Source organism: Pleurodeles waltl, chromosome 4_2 (assembly GCF_031143425.1).
Source record: "Pleurodeles waltl isolate 20211129_DDA chromosome 4_2, aPleWal1.hap1.20221129, whole genome shotgun sequence".
Lineage (NCBI taxonomy): Eukaryota > Metazoa > Chordata > Amphibia > Caudata > Salamandridae > Pleurodeles > Pleurodeles waltl.
The window spans coordinates 65,058,104-65,083,477 of NC_090443.1; the positions used below are offsets into that span (position 1 = coordinate 65,058,104).

The window sequence follows — 25,374 nt, forward strand, 5'->3', positions numbered from 1 at the left end:
GTCCAAGCCCCAGCTTGACTCCTGACAACATCGGGACTCCACTGTTCAGGGGCATCATGTTGGAAATGGGCAGGCACCTCAGGGGCAGGGGTGGGGTGGGGTGGGTTGGGATTGCAACTCATTGTGAGGGGCTCCTAGCCCACTGGTTCTGCAAAAGACTTCCTGCCGACAGGATGATGAGGGGGCTGGCTGCCCACAGGATGAGGAGGGGGATGGCTGCCCATTGGTTCTGGAGGGGGCTCCCTGCCCACAGGATGAGAAGGGACCTTGCTGCCCACTGGTTCTGGAGGAGGATTCCTGCCCACAGGATTAGGAGGGGGCTGGCTGCCCCCAGAATGAGGAGGGGGCTTTCTGCCCACTGGTTACTGATGGTGCCCCTTAGCCTCTGGTTCTGGATGCTGCTATTCGACCTCTGGTTCCGGAAGCTGCTCCATGGCCACTACATTGTGGGGCTTCCTTCTCCAGGGATTTCTGGGCTCTTCCTTGTCCAGGGGTTCCTGTGGGGCCTCCTTCTCCAGGGATTTCTGGGGCTCCTCCTTTGCCTTTAATTTCTGGGGCTCCACCTTGGCCTTGGATGTCTGGGGGGCATCCTTGGCCTTCAATGTCTGGGGGGCCTCCTTGGCCTTGGATTTCTGGGGGGCCTCCTTGGCCTTTGATTTCTGGGGCTCTACCTTGGCCTTGGATGTCTGGGGGGCCTCCTTGGCCTTTGATTTCTGAGGCTCCAACTTGGCCTTTGATTTTTGGGGGGCCTTCTTGGCCTTTGATTTCTGGAGCTCCTCCTTGCCCTTTGATTTCTGGGGGGCCTCCTTGGGCAGGGACTTCGTTGGGGCTTCCTTGGCCCTGAGTTTTGTAGGTGGTCTGTTTGGGAGGGGGGGAACCTTAGCCTTCCATTTGGGGGTGAGGAGAGTCCATGTTGAGTGGGTCCGGCCTAACACTCATGTGCCCCATAGTGCCAGCTGGAGACTTTGGGGGTGGAGCTGTGTCAGATTGGATGCTTGAGGTACTGGCCTGGGTGTTGGGACTTTCCTTTTATGGGCAGAACGGGGTTAGGGGAAGGGAAGAGGTCAAGGCGGGAAAGGAAAAGCTTCTTAGGGACAATGGGTTGGGATGTGGGAGGAGGGATGGCAGTCAAGGTAGAGGGAGTGGTTGTTGGAGGAGGAGGAGGTGTGCTGGACCTGGGTGCAGGGCATGGACATTGTGCTTGCATGAGGTGTTGGGGGACTGAGTACGAGTGTGTGTGTGTGTGTTACTGGAAGGGGGAGCAGACGGGGGAAGGGCAAACATGATGTGTGGTTGGATTTGTGGTGGTGTCTGAAAGTGAGGTGGATATGCTGCATGTGGTGGTGGTGACTGCACATGTGGTGTGTGGGGTGCATGTCTGCAGGTCTGCTGTTGTGATTGTGGGCAAGGCTGTGCAGGTGGCAGGATCTGGGAATGTTGATTCAGTGCATGCAGGTGTGAGTGAGGATGTGACTGTGAGGGAGGAGGAGGAGGGAGAGACAGTGGAGGTAGTGGATGATGTTGTGTGTGCATCTGGGTGTTGGCTGTGTGAGTGCTTGTGGACTTAAGTGTGCTGCCTGTGTTTGTCTGTGTGAGTGTTGTTTGTTGTTTTGGGTGCACGCTTGTCAGAATATGAGCGTGGGATGGGTTAAGGGGTAAGGAGACTGGGACTAAGTAGTGGTAGGAGGAGGGGGGAACGGATGAAACAGGGACACTGGCTGCCATCAGTGAAGAGGCCAGAGCCTGAAACAATCTCTGTAGGGCTGCCAACCCACTGTGGATGCCCTCCAGGAAGGCATTGCATTGCTGCATCTGGGATGCCAGCCCCTGGATGGCATTCACAATGGTTGACTGCTCTACAGAGATGGATCTCAGGAGGTCAATAGCCTCCTCACTGAGGGCAACGGTGCTGACTAAGGTGCCTGGGGTGATGGAGATGGCCACCCTTCTGGGTAAGTGGGCACGGGCAACTCAGTGGGGGGCTACTGAGAGGGCGGTCCTGGTATGGTGGATGGAGCTAGAACCTGTACCTGGGGTGGTCCCAGAAGGGTCAGTCACCACCAGGAAGCTACCATCGGAGGACAATTCAGAGTCAGTGGTGTCACCTCATGTCCCTGCCATCGTGCTCCCCTCGCCCTCCATCCCACTGGTCCCCTCAGCGTCAGTGGACTCTGCCTCCTGGGTCCTGTGGGCTGCAGCTCCCTCACTCATCGGTGCCACACCAGATGATGCTAATGCACACATGGAGAGGATGACAAAAGGAGAGAGGGGAGGGAGAGAAAGGGAGCATAGGGTCAATTTCAGCACCAACAGCTCAGATGTCAGACACATCACTGTCACACACTGACACTGAGAATAGGCAATATGGACCACACTGGCCTACCATTGGCTAAGTACCACAGCAGGTAGGAGCCAAGCCCTGTCAGCCACACTCCAACTGGGACCACCTAAGCCCTGCCTGACATGGGACGTCACCTACCTGGCTATCTAATACATGCTTTCAACCCTATTATCCTGAGCTGGACCACGCAGCAATATCTGAACTGGCATATTGGGGCATCCACTGACTAATACTCTGCACCCAAATGCCATGCCAGCTGTTAGAAATGAGGGCTTTGGTTGGCAGTCAGGTTACCCCCTGTCCAAGCAAGGATCCTCACTCTAGTCAGGGTAAGTCACACACAATCCAAATTATCCTGTACCCACCCTCTGGTAGCTTGGCACTGAGCAGTGAGGCTTAACTTAGAAGGCAATGTGTAAAGTATTTGTGCAATAAATCATACAATACCAGAATATAGCACCACAAAAATACACCACACAGTGTTTAGAAAAATATATAATATTTATCTGGATAAATGCAGGTCAAAACGATTAAAGATGAAATAAGCAAATGTAGGGATATCACTGAAAGTGATATCAAGTGTCATAGGGTTAAAATATTACTGTAAAAGCAATAAAAAAGTGTCTTAAGTTCTCCTAGATACAACAAGTGTCTCTTGCAGTGCAAAGTACCTGGTTTATGTAGAAAAATCCTCGCAAGGGACCGCAGAGGAGGAGGTGTATGGAAATCAGTGAGTGTGCGTCGGTTTCGCCCCTTCGCACATGGACTTGCGTTGTTATTTTTCACGTGGGGAAGATGTTGCATCGATATCCGGCGGCGATATACTTGGCTCCTCTTCGGGTTGCGGGATTTTCAGATGCCCCGCGGACGATGCGTGGAATCCTGGGCTTGCGGAGCGAAGTCAAAGGGCTAAGTCGATTCCAGTTGGCAATGCGTGGAATTTTCTTCCGCATGGCAGGCGCTGCATCGATTCCTCTCAGGAAGTCGGGCGTCGTCGTTCTGAGTCGGCTTGCATCGATCCAGTAGGGCCGTGCGTCGAAGTTCCAGTCGCATCACTGGCGATGCATCGATCTTCTGTCGCAATGTTGGGCTGCATCACTTCGGACTCGGCGTGCTGTGAATTTTTCACCGCGAGCAGGCTGTGCATCGATCTTGCCAGGCGGTGTGTAAACTTTCACCACACGGGGATTTCAGCTGCAGGAGAGAAGTCCTTTTGGTCCTGAGACTTCAGGGAACAGGAGGCAAGCTCTATCCAAGCCCTTGGAGAGCACTTCCACAGCAAACAAGAGAGCAGCAAGACATCAGGGCAACAGCAAGGCAGAAGTCTTCTTCAGAAAGCAGTCAGGTGAGTCCTTTGGGCAGCCAGGCAGTTCTTCTTGTCTGGGTGCAGGTTCTGGTTTAGGTTTCTTCTCCAGGAAGTGTCTGAGGTGGTAGGGCAGAGCCCCTGTTTTTATACTCGAATGTGCCTTTGAAGTGGGAGAGACTTGAAAGAGTGGCTTAGAAGTGCACCAGGTCCTCTTTCAGTTCAATCCTGTCTGCCAGGGTCCCAGTAAGGGGTGTGCCAGTCCTTTGTGTGAGAGCAGGCCCTCCACCTTCCCAGTCCAGGAAGACCCATTCAAAATGCTGATGTATGCAAGTGAGGCTGAGTATCCTGTGTTTGGGGTATGTCTGAGTGAATGCACAAGGAGCTGTCAACTAAACCTAGCCAGATGTGGATTGTAAGGCACAGAAAGATGTAAGTGCGGAGAAATGCTCACTTTTTAAAAATGGCATTTCTAAAATAATAATATTAAATCCAACTTCACCAGTCAGCAGGATTTTGTATTACCATTCTGGCCATACTAAATATGACCTTCCAGATCAGCAGCTACCACTCAAACAATGTATGTGGGCAGCCCCAATCTTGACCTATGAAGGGAGCAGGCCTCACAGTAGTGTAAAAACGAATTTAGGAGTTTTACACTACCAGGACATACTACATAGGTACATGTCCTACCTTTTACCTACACAGCACCCTGCACAAGCGGTTACATAGGGCACACCTTAGGGGTGACTTATGTGTAGAAAAAGAAGAGTTTTAGGCTTGTCAAGTACTTTTAAATGCCAAGTTGAATTGGCAGTGAAACTGCACACATAGGCCTTGCAATGGCAGGCCTGAGACAAGGTTGAGGGGCTACGTAAATGGGTGGCACAATCAATGCTGCAGGCCCACAAGTAGCTTTTAATCTACAGGCCTTGGGCACATATAGTGCACTCTACTAGGGACTTATAAGTAAATAAATTAAATAGCCCAATTGGGTGTGATCCAATGTTACCATGTTTAAAGGGAGAGAGCATATGCACTTTAGCACTGGTTAACAGTGGTAAAGTGCACAGAGTCTAAGAACCAGCAAAAACAGTATCTCAAAAGTGGAGGGAGGCAAGCAAAAAGTTAGGGGTGACCACCCTAAAGCTGTCAGGTCTAACACCAGCCAACATAGATGGTTGACATACACACTGTACTCACCCCCTTATGGCTGCTGTGATGTCCTCAAGCACCCATCCAGCTCTGGGTACGCCACGGCCAGTATGTAGGCTATCAGGGAGGTCAGGTTCCGACAGGCACTCCTTCCTCATATGGAGGCCATCCCCAGCTGGGCCTCTGCGTTTTTCCGGGCCCAGCGTCTCAGGTCCTCCCACCGTTTCCTGCAGTGGGTGCTCTGCCTGCTATAGACCCCCCCCAGAGTCTGCATGTCCTTGATAGCACACCACAAACCCTTCTTCTGATGACATGCAGAGGAAACAAAGAAGACGGGACACCATGAACCTGACAATCCAGCCTGTCACACATATGGCCCACTAAAAGCATTTCTCCTCATCAGGCACACACATGACCTGCACCCCTGCATTGATGCTGCCACCAGCCATTCCCCTCCCCCACACCTGACACACTGCCAGCAAACACACACATCTCCATGCAGTCATTTTGCATGCAACGTACCCATGGTGTACTCACCTGTTAGTCTGGAGGCCCATACAACTGGCCCTAATGGGGTAGGACCCCATCCACAAGGCACTCTAACTCCTCCGACATGAAGGCTGTGGCCCTTTCCCCTGTCACACAAGCCATGGCATGTTCCAGACACAGGTCCCAGCAGCACACGCAGAAGTGATGTCGTTCTGTGGAAAGTCAGGAGTCAAGTGAAGTGTTAGAAAGGAAATGGCAGTCACATCCACGACGGGGAACACCGTTACCACCGGTGTTGTTCATCATTGGTTCCCATACTCCATGACAGGCCTTGTTAGCAAATGAGGAATTGCACGGCAATGCGGACTGCCTTCTAGCATGATGCCAATGCCAGTGGTGTGAGATCACTTCCTCCTGTCCCTGAATACAGGACAAGCGGGTGCCATTTTATAATTCTGGTATACATGTACAGATTAATAAGTGCGTCATTGTAGTCGAATGTACTCACCTACACAGTTCCAGTGTCCAACAAACAAACATGCTCTGTGTACACTGCTGTAGTGTGTTCATGGTTCCTGTTGACACTCCTTTTCTACATTTGGGTCCCTTAGCTACCAACTACTGCGGAGTAATAGGAGGAGGCAAACACCCATATACAGACCTCTTGTGGACTTGGCTACACTGGAGGACCGGCACATCATACTCACCTATCGTCTGGACAGGGCCACAATCACAGAGCTGTGTGCACAATTGGAGCCTGATCTGCTACCTGCTATCCGTAGCACCACAGCAATCCCTCCTCTTGTGCAGGTACTCACAGTGCTCCATTTCCTGTCAACAGGCTCCTTCCAGATGACAGTGGGCTTGGCTGCAGGGATGTCACAGCCAATGTTCTCTATTGTGCTTGCAAGGGTTTTGTCGCCCTTGCTCAAACACATGTGCAGCTACATAGCATTCCCCCAGGTAGATGACTTACCCACTGTGAAGGCTGGATTCTATGCAATAGGACATATACTTCATGTAATTGGGGCCAATAAAGGGACCCATAATGCCTTAGTCCCCCCCAGGGCCAATGAACAAGTGTACAGGAATCTGAAGAGTTTCCACTCACTCAATGTCCAGATGGTGTGACTGGCTGACCAGTACATTTCCCACGTCACTGCTCAGTATCCAGGGTCATTGCATGATGCCTTTGTCCTGAGGAATAGCAGTGTCCCACAGCTGATGGCACAACTACAGAAGCACAGTGTGTGGCTTATACGTGAGCTTAAGTCCCCACCCAATATATGTCTGTGTATTCCTTCAGGAGTCATATCCCCTGCCATTGTGCAAGGCTAACATGCGTCCCTCACTTCTTGGAGGAGATTCCGACTACCCAAACCTGTCCTGGCTCATGGCCCCTGCTAGGAATCCGATAACAGGGGCTGAAAATTGATATAATGATACCCAAGGGCATACCAGGAGGACTGTCGAAAGGACCTTCGGTCTCCTGAAGGCTAGGTTCAGATGCCTCCATCTGACAGGTGGATCCATATTGTACTCCCCTGAGAAGGTCTGCAGAATCGTTGTGTGCTGCATGTTGCACAATTTGGCCCTCAGACGGCATGTACCCTATCTGCAGGAGGAGGGGGTGACAATGCAGCTGTGACAGCAGTGGACACCAAGGACAATGAGGAGGAAGAAAATGAGGAGGATGAGGACTACAGGTCACATTTGATCCAGCAGTACTTCCAATGACACACAGGTAAGACTGTTGAACTAAGCAAGACTACATTTTAGTGTTGTACTATGTGATTGCAGCATGATGCCAGTTATTCCCTTTGCATCCCACCTGACTGGCATCTATATCTTCCATTATTGCAGATGTTGTTGTTGTTCCAACAGTGTACTGCTGTGATGTGTACAGACTGCTGAGACACATTTGTTGGATGGGTCAACATGTTACTGGACATTTACATAGGATCATGCCGTTCATTACAGTTTGTTGCATTGTACATTACCTGTAGATAAAGCACTATTACTTAAGTTGTGTTCAAGGGTGTTTATTGAAAATTGTTCTACAATGGTAAGTGCAATAGAGTGGGGTGATGGTTAGGAATAGTCCAGGGTAGAGGTACAGTCTGTTTGTAGCACAGGTCCAGTGTCCAAGGGGCCATAGGAAGGGGAGCAATGGCAGTTCAAAATGGACCAGGTGACACAGTGGAAAACAAGGGGGGCATTCAGGAGGGGCTCATTTCCGGGCGGTGGTCGTGGGTTTGGCAAGCGTCTCTGGTGTCTGTCTGGATTGCAGGGAACGTTTGCGGGGTGGTTCATCTCTGCAAGGGGAGTGGTGCTGGTGGCCTGTGGGTTTTGTGGCAGGGCATCCTGTCCACTAGCTGCAGCAGATGTGGAGGGCTGGTCAGTTGACTGGCTAGTGGAAAGGGCCCGCTGGTGTGATGTGTGCTCCCTGATGATGTTGGCCATATCACCCAGCATCCCTGCTATGGAGATCAATTCTTCCCTGATCTCCTGGTGGTGTTCCTCCTGCAGCCGCTGGTTCTCCAGCATAATGTCTATCACCTGACCCATCTTGTCCTGGGATTATTGGTAAGCCCCCAGGACATTGGTGAGTACATCCTGGACAGTCGGTTCCCTGGGCCTGTCCTCCCACGGTGCACAGCTGTTCTCTGAGTGTCCCTGGCCACCTGTGCCTGTGTCCCCTGAATGGTGTGCCCACTGACCCCAGGACCCTGATTGCCTTGCCTGTGAGGTGTGCACTGGGCTCCCTGTACAGGTGGGCACACTGCTGATTGACGTATCCTGGGGACAGAGGCCTGGGGAGGTTGGGTGGCTGCTGTGGTTTTAGATACTGAGGGGGGAGGCTCTGGGGTGGACAAGTTGTGGGCTGGGTTATCTGACTGACCAGTAGTCCCTGATGGGCCAGGGAGTTCATCCAGATCCAGAACTCCAGAGTTGCTGTCATCACTGGGGGCATCTTCTGGTGGGGGACTGGGTAGCCGTGCCACCTCCTCACTGCTGGCAGTGGCTGGGGCACCTGTGTGGATGTAAGTGGTGTATTATGATACATGTCTGTGACATATTCTCCTGGCTTCCCTTATATCATTGCTGTATGCCTGCCACCTTTGCATTGGTGGTGAGAGTACATGCAGGGCTTGAAGGGATGTGCATGCAGTGGGTATGGCATGCAGGGCTTGGCATTTGGGTTAGTTAATTGTGGTGGTGCACTGTGTGGGATAGAGCAGAGTGATGTGTTTCAGGGTGAGGGGTGGTGGTGGGATGCAGGTATGGGGGGATAGGTAGTAAAATTGACTCACCAGTGTCCAGTCCTCTGGCACCTCCAGTGAGTCCCTCAGGATGCAGGACTGCCAAGACTTGCTCCTCCCATGCTGTCAGCTGTGGGGGAGGAGGTGGGGGTCCGACGGCAGTCCTCTGGATGGCGAGCTGGTGCCTTGCTGCTATGGAACGTACCTTCTCCCGTAGGTTGTTCCACCTCTTCCTAATGTCATCCCTTGTTCGTGGATGCTGTCCCATGGTGTTCACCCGGTCCACGATCCTCTGCCATAGCTCTATCTTCCTGGCAATGGATATCTGCTGGATCTGTGCTCCAAACAACTGTGGCTCTACCCTGACTATTTCCTCCACCATGACCTGCAACTCCTCATCAGTGAAAGGGGCGGTACCCTTGTGGGGACATGGGTGTTGTGTGGTGTGTGTGTTGTGCAGAGGAAGTAGAGTAATGTGGTGGGGTGTTGGGTGTGTGGTGCATGACAGATGAATGGGTGGTTGTGGTGTGTGTGTGAAGTTGTCTCTGTGATTTGCATAGCTAGCTATTGCGGTCTTGTCATGTTAGCAAAGGATTGTGGGTGATGTGGGTGTGTGTTTCATAGTTCTATTGGTGGGTATGTGTGCTGCGTATATTTGTGTCAGGTATGGGTTTTTTGTTCTGGCCAATGTTGTCTTGTTTTGTCTTTGTGTGGCCTTATCTGCCATCACGTCAATGGTTTACTGTCGTTGAATGTCGGCTGTGGTGATTGGTGGGTCATTATTTGGAGGGCGTAGTGTTGGTGGTGTAACTGTATGGATGGTAGTACTGACAGTTTATGTCAAAATACTTCTTACCACTGTAATCTGCCAGTCTCTGGACACCACCAGGGTTCTTGCTTGTTCTGGATTGACTAAGTTAGGGGTGACCCTTTCCAGTAGCCACAGTGCTGCTGTTAATAGATAACACCAAGCAGGCCGTAACCTCTAGAAGGAGTCCCAGAGGAAAAAACCTAAACTTGGGAAAAACCTCAGATCAAGGAACTCCTGAAAAAGATATAAAGAAAAAAAAAAGTGAGGCACAAAAAGTATGGAACAAAAACTGCAGACAGGGAAAAGCAGGTGAAGTCCAAAATCACAGGATACAGGAGCGAGGAGCACAACCGGCACGAAAGTGTTTGCCACGCAGAAAACAGAAGATCAACTGTGCTTATACACTGACAAACAGGAAGTGGCATGTAGGAAGTAATGAAGACACCATCTTGGATTGTGGAAGTCTTATTAAAGTAAATGGAAAAATAGCATTAGTATAAAAAGTAGGGAGCAAAGCATGCAGGGAAGGAAACACAGATTCCTGGGAAAGAGAAAATATGGCCAAGAAGAAACACAAAAGAAAAAGAGAAAAAAGAAGAAAAGAAGAAAAACTGTAAAAAAACAGGTAAGTAAAACTAGGGGGATAAAAGGTGGGCAGAGCTTGAAACAGAGCTCAAAGGGAAAGTCTCAGGTCATGCTGCAGCCCAAAAAACATGTCGCGACCTGAAAATCGGCCCGTGGCAGAAACGGGCATCTGAGCTGTGGACCGCCGATCTGACCGCGGCCCGCAAGTGGGACACCGCCAGTCTTCATGGCGTCAGTTTATCACATTCAGTGGTTCTGGCGGATTTGTGGTTGTGACTGTTTTCTGTCAGTTTTGAATGTGTATGTCATAATATGGCGGACGAATGTCTGCCTCCGCGGCGATATGTACGTAGCAGTCAGCACGGCAGTATTCGGTTTTTACCGCCAATGTCATAATGAGAGCCCAAGTGATTTTTGAAAGGCAAACCCAAGAACGAGTGAAAGTGATGGGCGTGACATGGGTGTGATTAAAAAAAAACAATACTTACAAACAGGTCAAAGTGTTTGCATGCTTGACCTAAAAAGAAGGTGGCCTGGGGGGAGAAGGGAATGGGAACAAATAACAGGATGACTGAGGGCCAACTACTACTACCTCCCCCACTCGGAGGCAAAGCGCCCAGAATCTGTGTCAGAGGACTGGCTGGGACGTTCAAATGAGCCAATGGGTGTAATGAGTCACTGAGACTCTGCAGCACAAAATGTGAGCAGTGGGACAGCACCCCCAATGTGCTTTGGGACAATTGTGCTGCAGGCCGGTGCGGTTGGTAACCTGTAGAGTAGAAAAAGAGGGGGACACAGGTCCTCGAGGAGAAGAAACCCGAGGATCACCTACATAAAAATACCTCCTCACAACCAGCAGGGAAGGAGCACCATTACCGGAGCAGCCTGTAACTGGAGCTTCCAGGTCAAAGCAGCAAGAGCCTTGCCAGTTATGCTTTGGGGCACCTGGGCTCTACCCTGCCTCCAGGCCAGTGACCGAGTGGGAGGCTCAGTACCGGGGTGGGGAAACAACAAGTATGTAACCCCCTTTCGTGGGGTTCTGGAAGAACCAGTTGGGAAGCAACCGGGTCACACCAACAGCCATAGAAGGCTCACCCTGGGTCCAGAAAAGAAAAGCAGTTATCATCAAGACAAGGAGGTGAATGCTCACACATCAGAACCATGAGGAATGGCAGAAGTCAATCAACCACTGAGAGTGACACCGGACTGTGCGGATGACATTAACTCAATCATCGAGATGGCTTGAGCGGCAGTGGGCACACACAGCCAAGGAGTGGTTCTTGGGCTAAGGATTCAGCAACCACATGGTGCAATCAATAGAGCAAATAGAGCAGCTCCAAAGGGCACAGTACCACGATGAGTATGCACCAAGGCAGCATGCAAAACTACAAAAGCTCTCAGGGTTGCAGGAGCGAAGAAATGTGTGGAAGAGAGGAGATCCCTGAGCATGTGTGTGCATCCAACATGGATGTGTGAATGGCAGGCAGGGCACAAAAGAGGCAGATGGTGATAAGAGTAATGAGAAAAAGCCTTCAGGGACAAACCCAGATAACCTTCTGGAGTCTGGATCCTACATAGAGGCAACTGGGGCATCAGCAGCAACAGCTAAATGATGAGCAAATAAGCATAGGGGCTGCACAAATAGTGTCTTTCCAGGCTGCTCAGCAGGAGGCTGGGAAGGACCAGTCTGGGGACCTTCACCAGGCATAAATAAGTATAGTTGCAGGCAGGGATGGTAAATAGTGCAGCAACAGTCCAGACACACTCAAGCTATGCATTTGTAACAACACCACCACAGTTAGGCCATAGTAATGTACATGTTAGTTGGTGTCAGCGAGACCGGATCCTCGGGGGTTTGCGCCTGTTCCCAATACGTCCACCTCTTGGTAGCTCCAAACTCTACTAACTATAATAGCACAGAGTTAAAGAATGGCCAAGTGGGGGATGGGGTTTTAGCTTGGGAACAGCGGGAAGGAGACCTGTGGAAGCAAGAGTTAAGAACACAATAACAAAGTTATTCACATTAATCTTCATGAACTTTGTTTTAATTATCTATACTCTAATAACATAAGAGATCAAGAACTTTTCAATGACGTGACCTTTTTAACTCTGGATACCTGGAAATAAAAGAAGGATTACGCAGACTTTCATATGAGCGTTTTCAAAATAACATCTTTTTATAATCACATACTCTGAACATTGAACTCTCTCAAGTTAGTCCTTAGAATAGCAATTACGTCTTAACAAGAATCAATGAGTAGAATGTCTAGAAAGATCACACTCTGTTAGATCTGAGTTTCAAGATTCAATTGCCCAGAAATTATTGCGCACCTTATTGCCAGACTGCGCATCAAGACTCAAATACCTGAAATGATCGCGCGCTCTGCCGATCTGAACTGCAAGGGTTAATTGCCAAGAATGAATCGCGCACACTGTTGCCGATTCAACCATCAAGATAAAAATTTCTCTAAATGATCGCCCACTCTGCCGATCCGAACTGCAAGGGTTAATTGCCAAGAATGAATCACGCACACTGTTGCTGATTCAACCATCAAGATTCAAATGCTTCGAAATGATCGTGCATTCTGCCTTTCCGAACTGCAAGGGTTAATTGCCAAGAATGAATCGCGCACACTGTAAATCACAAGGCCAAAACTCAAATGCTTCTAGAAACGGAGTCGGGCCCTACCCCAACTTCCGCCTTACAGCCCTGCTTGAAGATCATCAAAATAATGAGGACAGGCCAGGTAAATGCCTAAGTAGGCCTCCGGAACAGGAGTTCAGGGAAATGCTGCTGCTCTGCACCGGGACCTCTGAATAATGAGCACGTGGAGCTGGGCTGGGTCCCTTAAATAGACCCAAGCCCCGCCCACATGCCACACCCAGCCAGGCTCCAGGAAAGGCGTCTGGAAAGGCTCAGAATAGGGACCACACACTAACCACCCCTAGTATTCTTGCAGCAAAGCCTTGAAAATGAACAATACAATACAAACAGCAGTAATGACATTTCAAGATAAATACCTGCAATGCAAAAGGTTAATATACAATATCAACACATAATGCATGAATTAGTACATTGCATAAGGTTTGTCATTTTGCATTATGCTGCCCGTAGAGCGCACACTGTCCTGGTGTTGACAGTTGGACAAGGTTGTCAGGATTGTATTGAAGGGTACTTAGGCCCTCATTACAACCCTGGCGGTAAATGCCGCCTACCGCCGTGCCGACGGCCACCACACACCGTGACCGCGGCAGTATTCCGCTACGGTTATTATGACCCAACATGAGAAATTCACCACTATAGAGACACCCACACAAGTCCGCCAGACCAAAGGTCAGTGATAAATTGGCGGTACCAAAACCCACACAGTTACACCAACAGCAATACACCCACAGTATCAGGACCCTTGAATCACCGCGGCGGTCTTTCAACTGTGGTGAACCATTGGCGATACACACTGCTGCGCTCAAAATACACACACACTAACAAAATTATACCATATTGGACATTTGAAACTACACACACCTGACACACATACACACATACACACACCACACCCACACACCCAATCCAATATAAAACAAACACCCACATTACCCACAGCCCTTTCAACAAAAAAAAGATTGCCAACAGAGAGAGACACAAGCCAGGAGTACCCACTCAATCTGAGCCACAGAACACCATCACCCATACACCATCCACGCACCTCACAGCACACACCACAACACATCACCCCACACATCACCCCACACATCCGCACACATATCACTCACACCACATCCATGGCACCCCAAAGACACCCCAGGTTTTCAGAGGAGAAGCTAAGGGTCATGGTGGAGGAAATCATCCGGTAGAGCCACAGCTATTCGGATCACAGGAGCAGCAGACGTCCATTGCTAGGAAGCTGGAGCTATGGTGGAGAATCGTTGACAGGGTCAACGCCGTGGGACAGCATCCAAGAAAAAGGGATGACATCAGGAAGAGGTGGAATAACCTACGGGGGAAGGTGCGTTCCGTGGTTGCAAGACACCAGGTAGCTGTACAGAGGACTGGCGGTGGACCCCCACCTCCTCCCACAACTAACAACATCGGAAGAGCAAGTCTTGGTGATCATGCATCCTGAGGGCCTGGCAGGAGTAGCAGGAGGAATGGACTCTGGTAAGTCATACCTTTACTACTATATCCCCCACCCTACCTGCATGCCATCACAAATTCCTACCCCTACCCTCACCCCATCACTCCACCACCACACATATACCCCACTATCACAAGCCACCCATCCTAAAACCAAGCCCTGCAAGTAACACCAATCCATCGACCCGCATCACAGACCTGCATGGACACCCATCATCACAGCATGCCCATTAGAGAGAATCACTTAGCCCACAAAATCACCACACACACAAGCCTAAGCTGCCAGGGCTATCTCAACGATACAGGGAAACACACCCACGAACAAGATGGCAAACGCACATACAATAACATTGCATTTTCATCCCCATAGGACCCCTACTCAACGTCACTGAAGAGGAGTTGCCAGCAACATCCAGTCCCCCCATAGGAGGCCCACACTAATGACACCAGCTCTGCACGCCTAGATCACGATGACCAACCTGGCCCATCAGGGACCTCTGGACAGTCAGTTACCCTGCCACAGTCCCAAACCACCACAGAGCCTCTCTCCTCAGGAAACACAAACACATCACCCACCCAGCGGGCCCATGCCACTGTCCCCAGGACACGTCAATCAGCAGTGTGTCCACCACTACAGGGACCACAGGCAACCCCACACACACAGGACAATCAGGGACCTGGGGTCAGTGGGCACACGGTTCAGGGGACAGAGGCACAGGGCAACAGGGAAACTGGGAGGAGTGCTGTGCGACAGGGGGAGGACATGCCTAGGGAACCGGCTCTCCAGGAGGCACTCTCCAACATCCTGGGACCATACCATGATTCCCAGGAGACCATGGGCCAGATACTGTACAAGTTGCAGGAGACCCAGCGGCTGCAGGAGGGACAGTACCTGGGGATCAGGGAGGACCTCAAAAACATCTACACCATCCTGGTCACGATTGCAGGGGTGCTGGCAGACATGGGCAAGACTATGAGGGAGGCAGTGGAACAACAACGGGCCCCTGACACTAGCCACACCGAAGAACAGCCCTCCACCTCCGTCGGCGCTAGTGGAAAGGAGGCCCCACCACAGGACCAACAGGCCACCAGCACCCCACCCCCTGCAGAAGGAGAACCACCCTGCAAACGGTCCCTGCAATCCAGGCAGAAGCCAGAGAACATTGCCAAGACCCCCGCCAGGAAATAGGACTCTCCTGATTGTCACCCTTCTGATTTGCTACAAACAAATGCATACCTGGATGGCATTCAGTCTGGCATGGCATTCCAACAGAGAGCATTTCAGGCTCTGGCCTCAGCACTGATGGCAGGCATTGCCCGTGTCTCTAGCCTCCCTCCTCCAACTTCCTCTACCCAGGCCCAGTCCCAATCCCCTCAACCTCAACCTATCCCAAGCACACCTTCAGACCAGCATTCACCCAAATCAACACACAAAAGTGGCTCAGGCAAACACAAGCACAACACGTCATCTCACAGGCACTCACACAAGCACCATCCCCATGCAGACACACCAACATCCACTGACTCCACTGTGTCCCCCTCCTCCTCCTCGTCCACCTCTCTCCCAGCAGCGTCTCCACTCACACCTGCATGCACTATATCCACTACCTCCATCAACAGCACACCCATCACTACACACCCCTCACTGGCAGTCACCACCCCCACATCCATGCACATGTCCCCTGTGTCCTCTCCCAGTGTGTCTATGACACCTCCTCCCAAAGTACACAAACGCAAGCACCCACCCACCCAACAGCCATCCACTCACAACAGCATCCAGCCTATGCACCTGCACCCAAACTCAGCAGTCAGACACCTCCTACAACCACTCCCTTTTCCTCCACTCCCAAACCCTCTCCCTCTTCCCACCCCAGTGTCCATAGGAAGCTTTTCGTTGCCAACTTTGACCTCTTCCATACCCCTCCCCCATCCTTCCCCTTGGTCCAGGGTGGCAAGAACCCAGGCCAGCACCTCAGCCACCAAGTCGATGTCCGCTGTGGTTCCTCCAGCTATCAGAGGCTCAAAAGGGGCACCCGTCATACCAGCCACTGTGCCACCAACCCCTGCCAAGGCCAAAGCCATTCTGCCAACTGGCAAGGTGAAGAGGGGGACAGGATCCAGCAAGGAGAAGGAGCCACAACCACCCAGCAAGGCCACCTCAAAGACTCCAGTTGCCAGACCCAAGGTCACACCACCATCTGCCAAGGTGAGGAAGGGGCATGGCCCACGCATCATGCTCACAGTGTACCTGTTTGTCTGGAAGACAGTAGAGTAACAGGTACTGGGGTAGGACCCCATCCACCATTTTCTCCAACTCCTCCGCAGTGAAGGCAGGGGCCATTTCTTCAGACACATGAGCGATTGTCACTTCCAGACACAGGTCACAGCAGCACTTGCAGTGTGGGTCCTCTCCTGTTGAAGGTCAGGTAGCAAGTGAGTGAAGAGATAGAAAATGGCGGTCATGTCCGTGGCGGTGTGTTACATCACCGCAGGCGTACATTGCCATTGGCTTTTGGAACCCATAGGGCCCAATGATAACCAATGCGAAGTTGTGCGGCGGTCATCGACCGCCTATCGCAACAGCGCACAACATCAGTGGAATTACCTCATTTCCAGTTGTCCCTCCTCACTGGTCACGCAGCCGCCATTTCAGGGGGGCACAGGCCATGGCACCTAACTGCGTCACAGCAGACATTGGCACAGCAACTGACTCTCAGATTCATATACAGGTTCTGTAAAGGAAACGATGATTCATTATGTCAATTGATGTGTGAATATATCCCTCTGCTCACCATTTTCCTCCATAGGCTTCAACCACTGAAGATGAATATGAGATGGAGACATCCTCCTGTGTAGAGACTCCTAGTGGAACTTGCGACTATGGAGGACAGACACATTATCCTAACCTACAGACTTGATAGGGCCACAATCCAAGAACTGTGTGCCCAATTGGAGCCAGACCTGATCTCAGCACAGGTATCCCCCCTAGTGGAGGTCCTGTCAGTGCTCCATTTCCTGGCAAGTGGTTCCTTCCAAACAACAGTGACCATGGCATCAGGGATGTATCAGCCAATGTTCTCCAACATGTTGACCAGAGTGTTGTCAGCCCTGCTGAAACACATGCACAGCTACATTGTATTCCCCCAGGTGGAGGATTTGGCCACAGTGAAAGCTGACGTTTATGCCCTGGGACATTTCCCCAACATCATTGGTGCCATAGATGGTACAAATGTAGCACTTGTCCCCCACCCCCGGAGAAATGAATAGGCGTTCAGGAATAGAAAAAGCTATCACTCTATAAACGTGCAGATGGTGTGTTTGACGGACCAGTTCATCTCCCATGTGAACGCCAAGTATCCTAGCTCTGTGCATGACGCCTTTATCTTGAGGAATAGCAGCATCCCATATGTGATGGGCCAACTCCAGAGGCACCGGGTGTGGCTAATAGGTGAGCCCAAGGTCCCCACCCAGTATATGTTGGTGTCTGGGTATGGGGTTGTTCCTAGGGGTTAGTGTGTGTCTGACAGTTGTCCCTCGATATTTGCAGGTGACTCTGGTTACCCCAACCTCTCATGGCTACTGACCCTATTGAGGAATGCCAGGACAAGGGCAGAGGAACGTTACAATGAGGCACATGGGCGAACAAGGAGGATAATTGAGAGAAGCTTCGGCCTCCTGAAGGCCAGGTTCCGATGCCTCCATTTGACAGGTCGATCCCTGTACTACATACCCAAGAAGGTGTGCCAGATCATCGTTGCATGCTGCACAATCTGACCTTGAGACGCCAGGTGCCTTTTCTGCAGGAGGATGAGCCTGGAGATGGTCTTGTGTCAGCGGTGGAGCCTGTGGACAGTGAGGAAGAGGAGGCAGAGGAAGAAGATGTGGACAAAAGAAGTAATATCTTACTGCAGTACTTCCAGTGACACACAGGTAAGACACTGTAACTTCACTTTACTTTTCGGTTTTGTGTTGGACATTGTACATGGCAGCCTGATTTTGCTATGTCAATGGCCACTTACTGTACCCTTTGGCATCGCTATTTTCAGATCTCTGTGGCTCACTCTGGCTTCTGGTATGTTTACTGCTGCCCACTAAAGGTCATACCAATGTATATACAACTGTACATATGACTTGCAATGTTTTCAGAATGTCATACTAATACATATTTCAATCATTTGACAGACTCAAGATTTGTATTTGTTCCAAGAACGTTTATTTAAGTGCTCATACGGAGAGGGGGATGTGCAATGGGTTGGGGTGATGGTGGAGGAATGTCCAGTTAGAGTCTAGCCTCTTGGTATCACAGGTGCATTGTCCAATGGGGCATAGGAAGGGGAGTAATGGCAGTTCAAGGTGGACAGGGTGACAGAGTGGGACAGAAGTGTGACAATCAGGAGAGTCCTATTTCCTGGCGGGGCTCTTGGCAATGTTCTCTGGCTGGATTGGTGTTACATGCAGGGCTTGGTTTTGGGATGGGTGGGTTGTGATAGTGGGGTATATGTGAGGTGGTGGAGTGATGGGAGTGAGGATAGGGGTAGGAGTTTGTGATGGCATGCAGGTAGGGTGGGGGATATAGTAGTAAAGATATGACTTACCAGAGTCTAGTCCTCCTGCTACTCCTGCAAGGCCCTCAGGATGCATTTTTGCCAAGACTTGCTCCTCCCATGTTGTTAGTTGTGGGGGAGGAGGTGGAGGTCCACCGCCAGTCCTCTGTACAGCTGCCCGGTGTCTTGCAACCACGGAAAGCACCTTCCCCTGTAGGTCATTCCACCTCTTCCTGATGTCATCCCTTGTTCTGGGGTGCTGTCCCACAGTGTTGACCCTGTCCACGATTTTCCACCATAGCTCCATCTTCCTAGCAATGGACGTCTGCTGCACCTGTGATCCGAATAGCTGTGGCTCTACCCGGATGATTTCCTCAACCATGACCCTTAGCTCCTCCTCTGAAAACCTTGGGTGTCTTTGGGGTGCCATGGATGTGGCGTGAGTGATATGTGTGAGGATATGTGGGGTAATGTGTGGGGTGATGTGTTGTGGTGTGTGCTGTGAGGTGCGTGGATGGTGTATGGGTGATGGCTTTCTGTGGCTTAGATTGAGTGGGTGCTCATGGCTTGTGTCTCTCTCTGTTGGCAATTTTTTTTTTCATTGAAAGGGTTGTGAGTAATGTGGGTGGGTGTTTTATAGTGGTCTGAGTGTGTGGGTGTTGTGTGTGTATGTGTGTCAGATGTGTGTAGTTTGAATTGTCCAATGTGGTGGTGTTTTGTAAATGTGTGGGTATTTTGAGAGCGGCGGTGTGTAGCGCCAATGGTTTACCGCGGTTGAAAGACCGCAGCAGTGATTCGTGGGTCCTGATACTGTGGGCGTATTCCTGCTGGCGTAAAGGTGTGGGTTTTGGTACCGCCAATTTATCACTGACCTTTGTGCTGGCGGACTTGTGTGGGTGTCTGTATAGTGGTGGATTTCTCAGTGTGGGTCATAATACCTGTAGTGGTATACCGCCGCGCTAACGGTATCTTGGTGGCCGTCAGCACGGCGGTAGGCGGCAATTACCGCCAGGGTTGTAATGAGGGCCTATGTCTCTCTAAGAACCTACCATGACTTTCCCAGAAAATTGGAGTTTGTCAATGCTTGTTTGAAGATATCCTCACTGTTCCTAGTGAGAGTGTGAATGGTATAGGTTTTGCGCTTGAACGGCTTAAGTAAATTGCAGGTGAATTGTGATGTTTGAGAGTGATTAGGGGGTCTGCATACTCCAATGAAGTTGCTTAGGGAGTTTGCGTACTCCAAAGAGTGTGTGTAGGGAAGATGTCGAACTTTACATGTGTGTGGCGCTTTGTGCTCTAAAATTGCCCACATGGTTGTTGGTATGCAGACCCTGCGTGGTCTGATAGTCCAGAGTATTGTATAAGTGTATGAGACACTTGGTTTGATGCTGTCATTTGTCTGTTTAATAGGTCAATCAGGCGTGGTTGACAAACTCAGAGTTTTGGTGAATCCTATGTGTACCAGGAGGACTCAATGATCAGTTGAGAGTAAATTTTGCTGGTCGAATTTTGCTTGTGAGTCAGGGAAACTGAGATAGAAGAAGTATGTGTGTTAATTCCAGTTAGAATAGGAGAGATTACATTGCCAGAAGGTACACCTGCAAATATCGTATTCGAAGAACAAGGTGCTGCGCCATGTCTTTGGCTAAAACGACTGTGCAAAGAGACAGAAAAGAAGGTAGATTAGCGTTTCCTGCCCATGGAACATTCAATTTGAAAATCATAGAAAATTTGAAGAGAGTAATGTATGATTCAAGACCTCCTCGGAGACCTGCACAGTTCGAAGCTTTAGCTATTTGGAAGTTAGTTGCCAGACAGCAACTGCAACAGAAATTTGAGAGGAGAATGAGAAAAGCTGAGAAAACTTTAGCTGAAGCAAGATGGGATACAGAATAGAAATTTGGGAGAACTGAGACTTTACAGGGAGTTAAGATGTTTCCCGCAATTACACAAGAGAATAAGGCGGTCATTCTGACCTTGGCGGACGGCGGAGGCCGTCCGCCAAGGTACCTCCGTCAGAACACCGCACCGCGGTCGAAAGACCGCAGCGGTGATTCTGACATTTGCCCTGGGCTGGCGGGCGGCCGCCAAAAGGCCGCCCGCCAGCCCAGGGCAAATCAACCTTCCCACTAGGATGCCGGCTCAGAATGAGCCGGCGGAGTGGGAAGGTGCGACGGGTGCAGTTACACCCGTCGCGTATTTCAGTGTCTGCTGGGCAGACACTGAAATACTTTTTGGGGCCCCAGGGGCCCCGCGGCACCCCCTACCGCCATCCTGTTCATGGCGGGAGAGCCGCCATGAACAGGATGGCGGTAGGGGGTGTCTGAATCCCCATGGCGGCGGAGCGCGCTCCGCCGCCATGGAGGATTCAGACGGGCAGCGGAAAGTCGGCGGTAGCCCGCCGGCTTTCCGCTTCTGGCTGCGGCTGAACCGCCACGGTCAGAATGCCCAGCGGTGCACCGCCAGCCTGTTGGCGGTGCTACCGCCGACCTCCGCCATGGCGGTAATTACCGCCAGGGTCAGAATGACCCCCTAAGAGCCATGCTATAAAGTGTTCCAAAAAGAGGAATTTGTATCCCTCTGAGGAAAGACAGCAAAGTTCAAAAGAGTCAAGAAAATCTTTGACCTGTGATGAGGAATCGGACGATGATGAGTTTATTTTGCGGCTGCTAAGAAGTCATCCCCGTCATATGCAGAACATGAGATAGGTTCAAGTACTAGTGTGATCCTACAGCTCCATTGCCCATTGAAACTACACCAAGGCAGGTACGGGTTAGCTCCAATGTTCCTAACACCTCAATAATCCAGACACCTATGCTGCAGATTGACAAACAGAGAATTTATCCAGATGTACCTATTGTAGATACTGCAAGAAGTTTAATGGTGCTAACAGGACAAGTTTCACAGATAAGACAGATTTATCAGAAGCCGAAACTGATTCAGATAGAGTCTAAACCAAATTTGCTCCCCCGGTGCAAGCATAGATAATCCCAAGAAACACCCCCATAACAGGATCACAGACAGAGATGTCTGCATTGTCAATTCAGAATACAGGAATAATGTACCCTAGAGATCAAAATGTTTGACTGAGTCCAGACGCTGTGTCAGTACCCATTACTATTTGTCCAGTCATACCATTGCTTGCCCAGGGAAATAATAAGAGCCATGAACAAAAGACTTTGAATTCAAGTGTAAAAATGAAAAGATTTAGGGGGTGATTCTGATTCTGGCGGGCGGCGGAGGCCGCCCGCCAGAATTCCGCCCCCATTATACCGCTCCGCGGTCAGAAGACCGCGGAGGGTATTATACGTTTTTCCCTGGGCTGGCGGGCGGTCTCCAAAAGACCGCCCGCCAGCCCAGGGAAAAACTCCCTTCCCACGAGGATGCCGGCTCGTAATCGAGCCGGCGGAGTGGGAAGGTGCGACGGGTGCAGTGGCACCCGTCGCGTATTTCAGTGTCTGCAAGGCAGACACTGAAATACTTTGCGGGGCCCTCTTACGGGGGCCCCTGCCGTGCCCATGCCATTGGCATGGGCACGGCAGGGGCCCCCAGGGGCCCCGCGACCCCCCCTACCGCCATCCTGTTCATGGCGGCTTTCCCGCCATGAACAGGATGGCGGTAGGGGGGGTCAGAATCCTCATGGCTGCGGAGCGCGCTCCGCAGCCATGGAGGATTCAAACGAGCAGCGGAAAGTCAGCGGGAGACCGCTGACTTTCCGCTTCTGACCGCGGCTGAACCGCCGCAGTCAGAATGCTCGTTGGAGCACCGCCAGCCTGTTGGCGGTGCTCCCGTGGTCGGTGGCCGCCAGGGTCAGAATGACCCCCTTAATGTAAATACAGGAGTTATGTCTGCGATGAAGCAGACTTTTGACATGACAGGTCCCTTAATTTACTTGAGTTATTCCAGGACTCCACCGAACAATCCGGGGAGAACAGAGATAGGTCCCAACCCGTTTTTGAGTACACATGAATGTTGCAACAAATGCCCAACATAGTTAATAACCATATCTTGTTACAAGGTTTTACATCCCAACAATTAAGTGGCTGGAAAAGCTGAATAGTACACCAGAAGATTCACATGGGGGCAGTCCACTAATTTGACCAGGCTTAAATTAGAAGAAGAAGAATTAATCAAGGGAACAATTGGATTGGGCAGACTTGACTCATATAGAGAAGATGAGTTGTGCTTTTTGTGCAAACTAATTACAAACAAAGCACGATTGGTACATCAGTATTAGCAGACCTAGCAGAGAAATATGACACAGAAATTGAGAAAACAAAGTATTTGAGAGAAGTTACCGATTAGAATTTGACTCCAAAGACATCGAGAACATGAGAATACCAGGAATGAAAATTCACACTAGGGAATTAATCCAAAGCATTCAGACATGGGGAGCATTAGATAAATGGGAAGGCAGATGGGTGATGAAACACGACAAGAAGAAAAGGGATTCTGCAAATTTAACTGTTAATGTGCAGCAGACTGATAACCTGGTGAAAATATTGCCAATGAGGGAAATTCTGGGAGGGAATTTTGTCCATGTCCCTTGGAGCAGAAGTGATATTCTGCTGTTTACCACTGATTACCCGAGGTTGTGAGAGAAACCAGTGGAATGGTACCAGCAAACAAATACATTTGTGAAGCTTGCAAAATGCCTGTGGGAGGATTTAAACACTCTACTAGAGATAGTGGTTCCAGAAGATGCATGTTTAAATGCAAAAGAAGTGTAGGTTGGCCTACAAGAGAACCTCCACGAGATCCAGCAACAGGTGCACCCTCTCCCGAAGTAATGAAATATTACGATAAGGTGGTTGAATTTTTGAAAATGAACATTTCTCCCAAGAATATCGATTGGCAGAGAATAGACAGGACAGCTAAGGAAGGAAAGGAGTCTATACATGCATATTATGAGAGATTGTTGTAGGCATTCAAACATTACAGTGGTACAGAAACAATTGAGCCGAAAGACATGATTCATTTTGTGTTCAGGTTTGTTGAAGGATTGAGACCTGAAATTAGCCAGATGATTAAGAGTCATTTGAATTGTTGGCAAACAAAGCCAATTGATGAAGTACTACAATATGCTAAGTACTGTAGTGATGAGACTGAATTGAAGCAGAGAAAGTGGAAAGAGAAGGCAATGGTGATGCAGATTAAAGCAGCACAATCAGGAATGCAAGGGAGTTTTCCGTAGCAGCAGCAGGGAAACATGTGGTTTCCGAATCAGGCTAAAGGTAGAAGTCGAGTTGGAATTGGAAATGTGAATTGTGGTCCCGATTTGAATACTCTAGTTACTTAGAATGATATGCAGGCAATTAAAAGAACGTTACCTTTTCACGCTTTTTGAGGCTTCGGACATTGGAAGCAGGAGTGTCCGATGTTAGGACAGGAAGGTGTTGTCCCACAGATGAATTAAGTCAATCCTTTTCCAAACATAAGAGAACCAAGAGTAGAGGTCAACATTTTGGTTTCCAAAACAATGTGAATCAGGCGCAAGGTCCTCAGCCCATGCAACAGATGCAAATGCCACATTTGCAGATGCCACAGTCAGAGCAAATGCAACCCCAAGTTCAAATGGTACCAAGGCAACAAATTCAGATACCTCAAGCCCCAATGAAGCAGCAGCATATGATGCTTCCTCAGCAGGGCACAGATCAAAGATTTAACACGAGTAATAACACAATACACCAATACCCATTGCACAGTGATGATGAAGCTAATGATGACTGGGTGAGTGAGAGTTCGGATGAAGAAGAACTTGTGTTAGCAGCTTCATTAGAAGTAGACCAGAAAGGTCCATATGTAAAAGAAAGAGTGATGGGTCACAAAGTCTCATTTTTAGTTGATACACAAGCTACACGCTCTACAGTGAGAACTTCAGAAGTTCCCAACTTGCCCCTTTCAGGAAAGACAGTATGGATTGTAGGAGTTGCAAACCAGCATTTGACAAACCTGATTACAGAATCAGTTACAGTTAAAATTGGGAATTTCAAAGGATTACACAAATTTGTAATTTGTGACTTGAGTTTGGTTTCCTTATTAGGAAGAGAATTGCTATTCAAAACAAGATGTTCAATTACCTGTTCAGATGATGGGTTTGCCATTCAGACAAATAGTCTGAGAAAAGGGAAAAGATTGTTACTCTGTGAATGAAGAGTACCCCTTGATCAGTTTCTTTCCTGTTTTTACAGTACAAGATCTTCCTTCTGACTTACAGGGAGCAGTCAAAGTGAAAGTATGGAATTTTTCAGGGAAAGACATTGGCCTGATTAAAGCAGTTGAGCCAGTGAAAGTCCCAGTCAAGCCAAATGCAATTGTCCCCCAGATTCCTCAATACCACATGGCACAGGATACTACTGAAGGGATTGCGCCTATAATTGAAGAATTTGTAAGGCAAGGCATCTTAAAAGAAGTATTGAGCAGCCCATGTAATTCACCTATAATGCGATTGCGAAAGCCATGTGCGAAATTTTGGATTGTTCAGGATTTGAGGAAAATAAATGATATTGGTGGTCATTATGACCCTGGCGGTATTACAACCGCAGGGCCAAAACGACGGGAGCACCGCCAACAGGCTGGCGGTGCCTCCCGGCGTATTATGACCGCGGCGGTAGCGCCGCGGTCGCACCACCGGGGCCAGCGGTTTACCGCCACAATGGCCCCGGCGGATGTAATCCGCCAGGGCAGCGCTGCTTGCAGCGCTGCCCAGTGGATTACGACTCCCCGACCGCCAGCCTTTTTCTGGCGG

At 50.0% G+C, this 25,374-nt stretch overlaps 1 protein-coding gene across 1 annotated transcript; it reads right to left on the minus strand.

The window, feature by feature from the left end:
- Positions 1 to 401: 401 nt before the first annotated feature.
- On the minus strand, positions 402 to 23,985 carry LOC138293819 (neurofilament heavy polypeptide-like). Its single transcript, XM_069233143.1, has 2 exons — positions 23,957 to 23,985; positions 402 to 858 (listed from the first exon to the last, which is right to left on the minus strand). Exons 1-2 carry the CDS (start codon positions 23,983 to 23,985, stop codon positions 402 to 404), a joined length of 486 nt encoding a protein of 161 aa, XP_069089244.1.
- Between the last annotated feature and the right edge of the window lie 1,389 nt (positions 23,986 to 25,374).

Excerpts from the sequence above, each read along its gene's own strand:
- LOC138293819 (XM_069233143.1), bottom strand. The coding sequence starts at position 23,985 with ATGTCCGAAGCCTCAAAAAGCGTGAAAAG. Across the intron at positions 859-23,956 it reads GCCTCAAAAAGCGTGAAAAG|ACCACCTACAAAACTCAGGG; the intron begins GTAACGTTCTTT and ends CCTCCCAAACAG.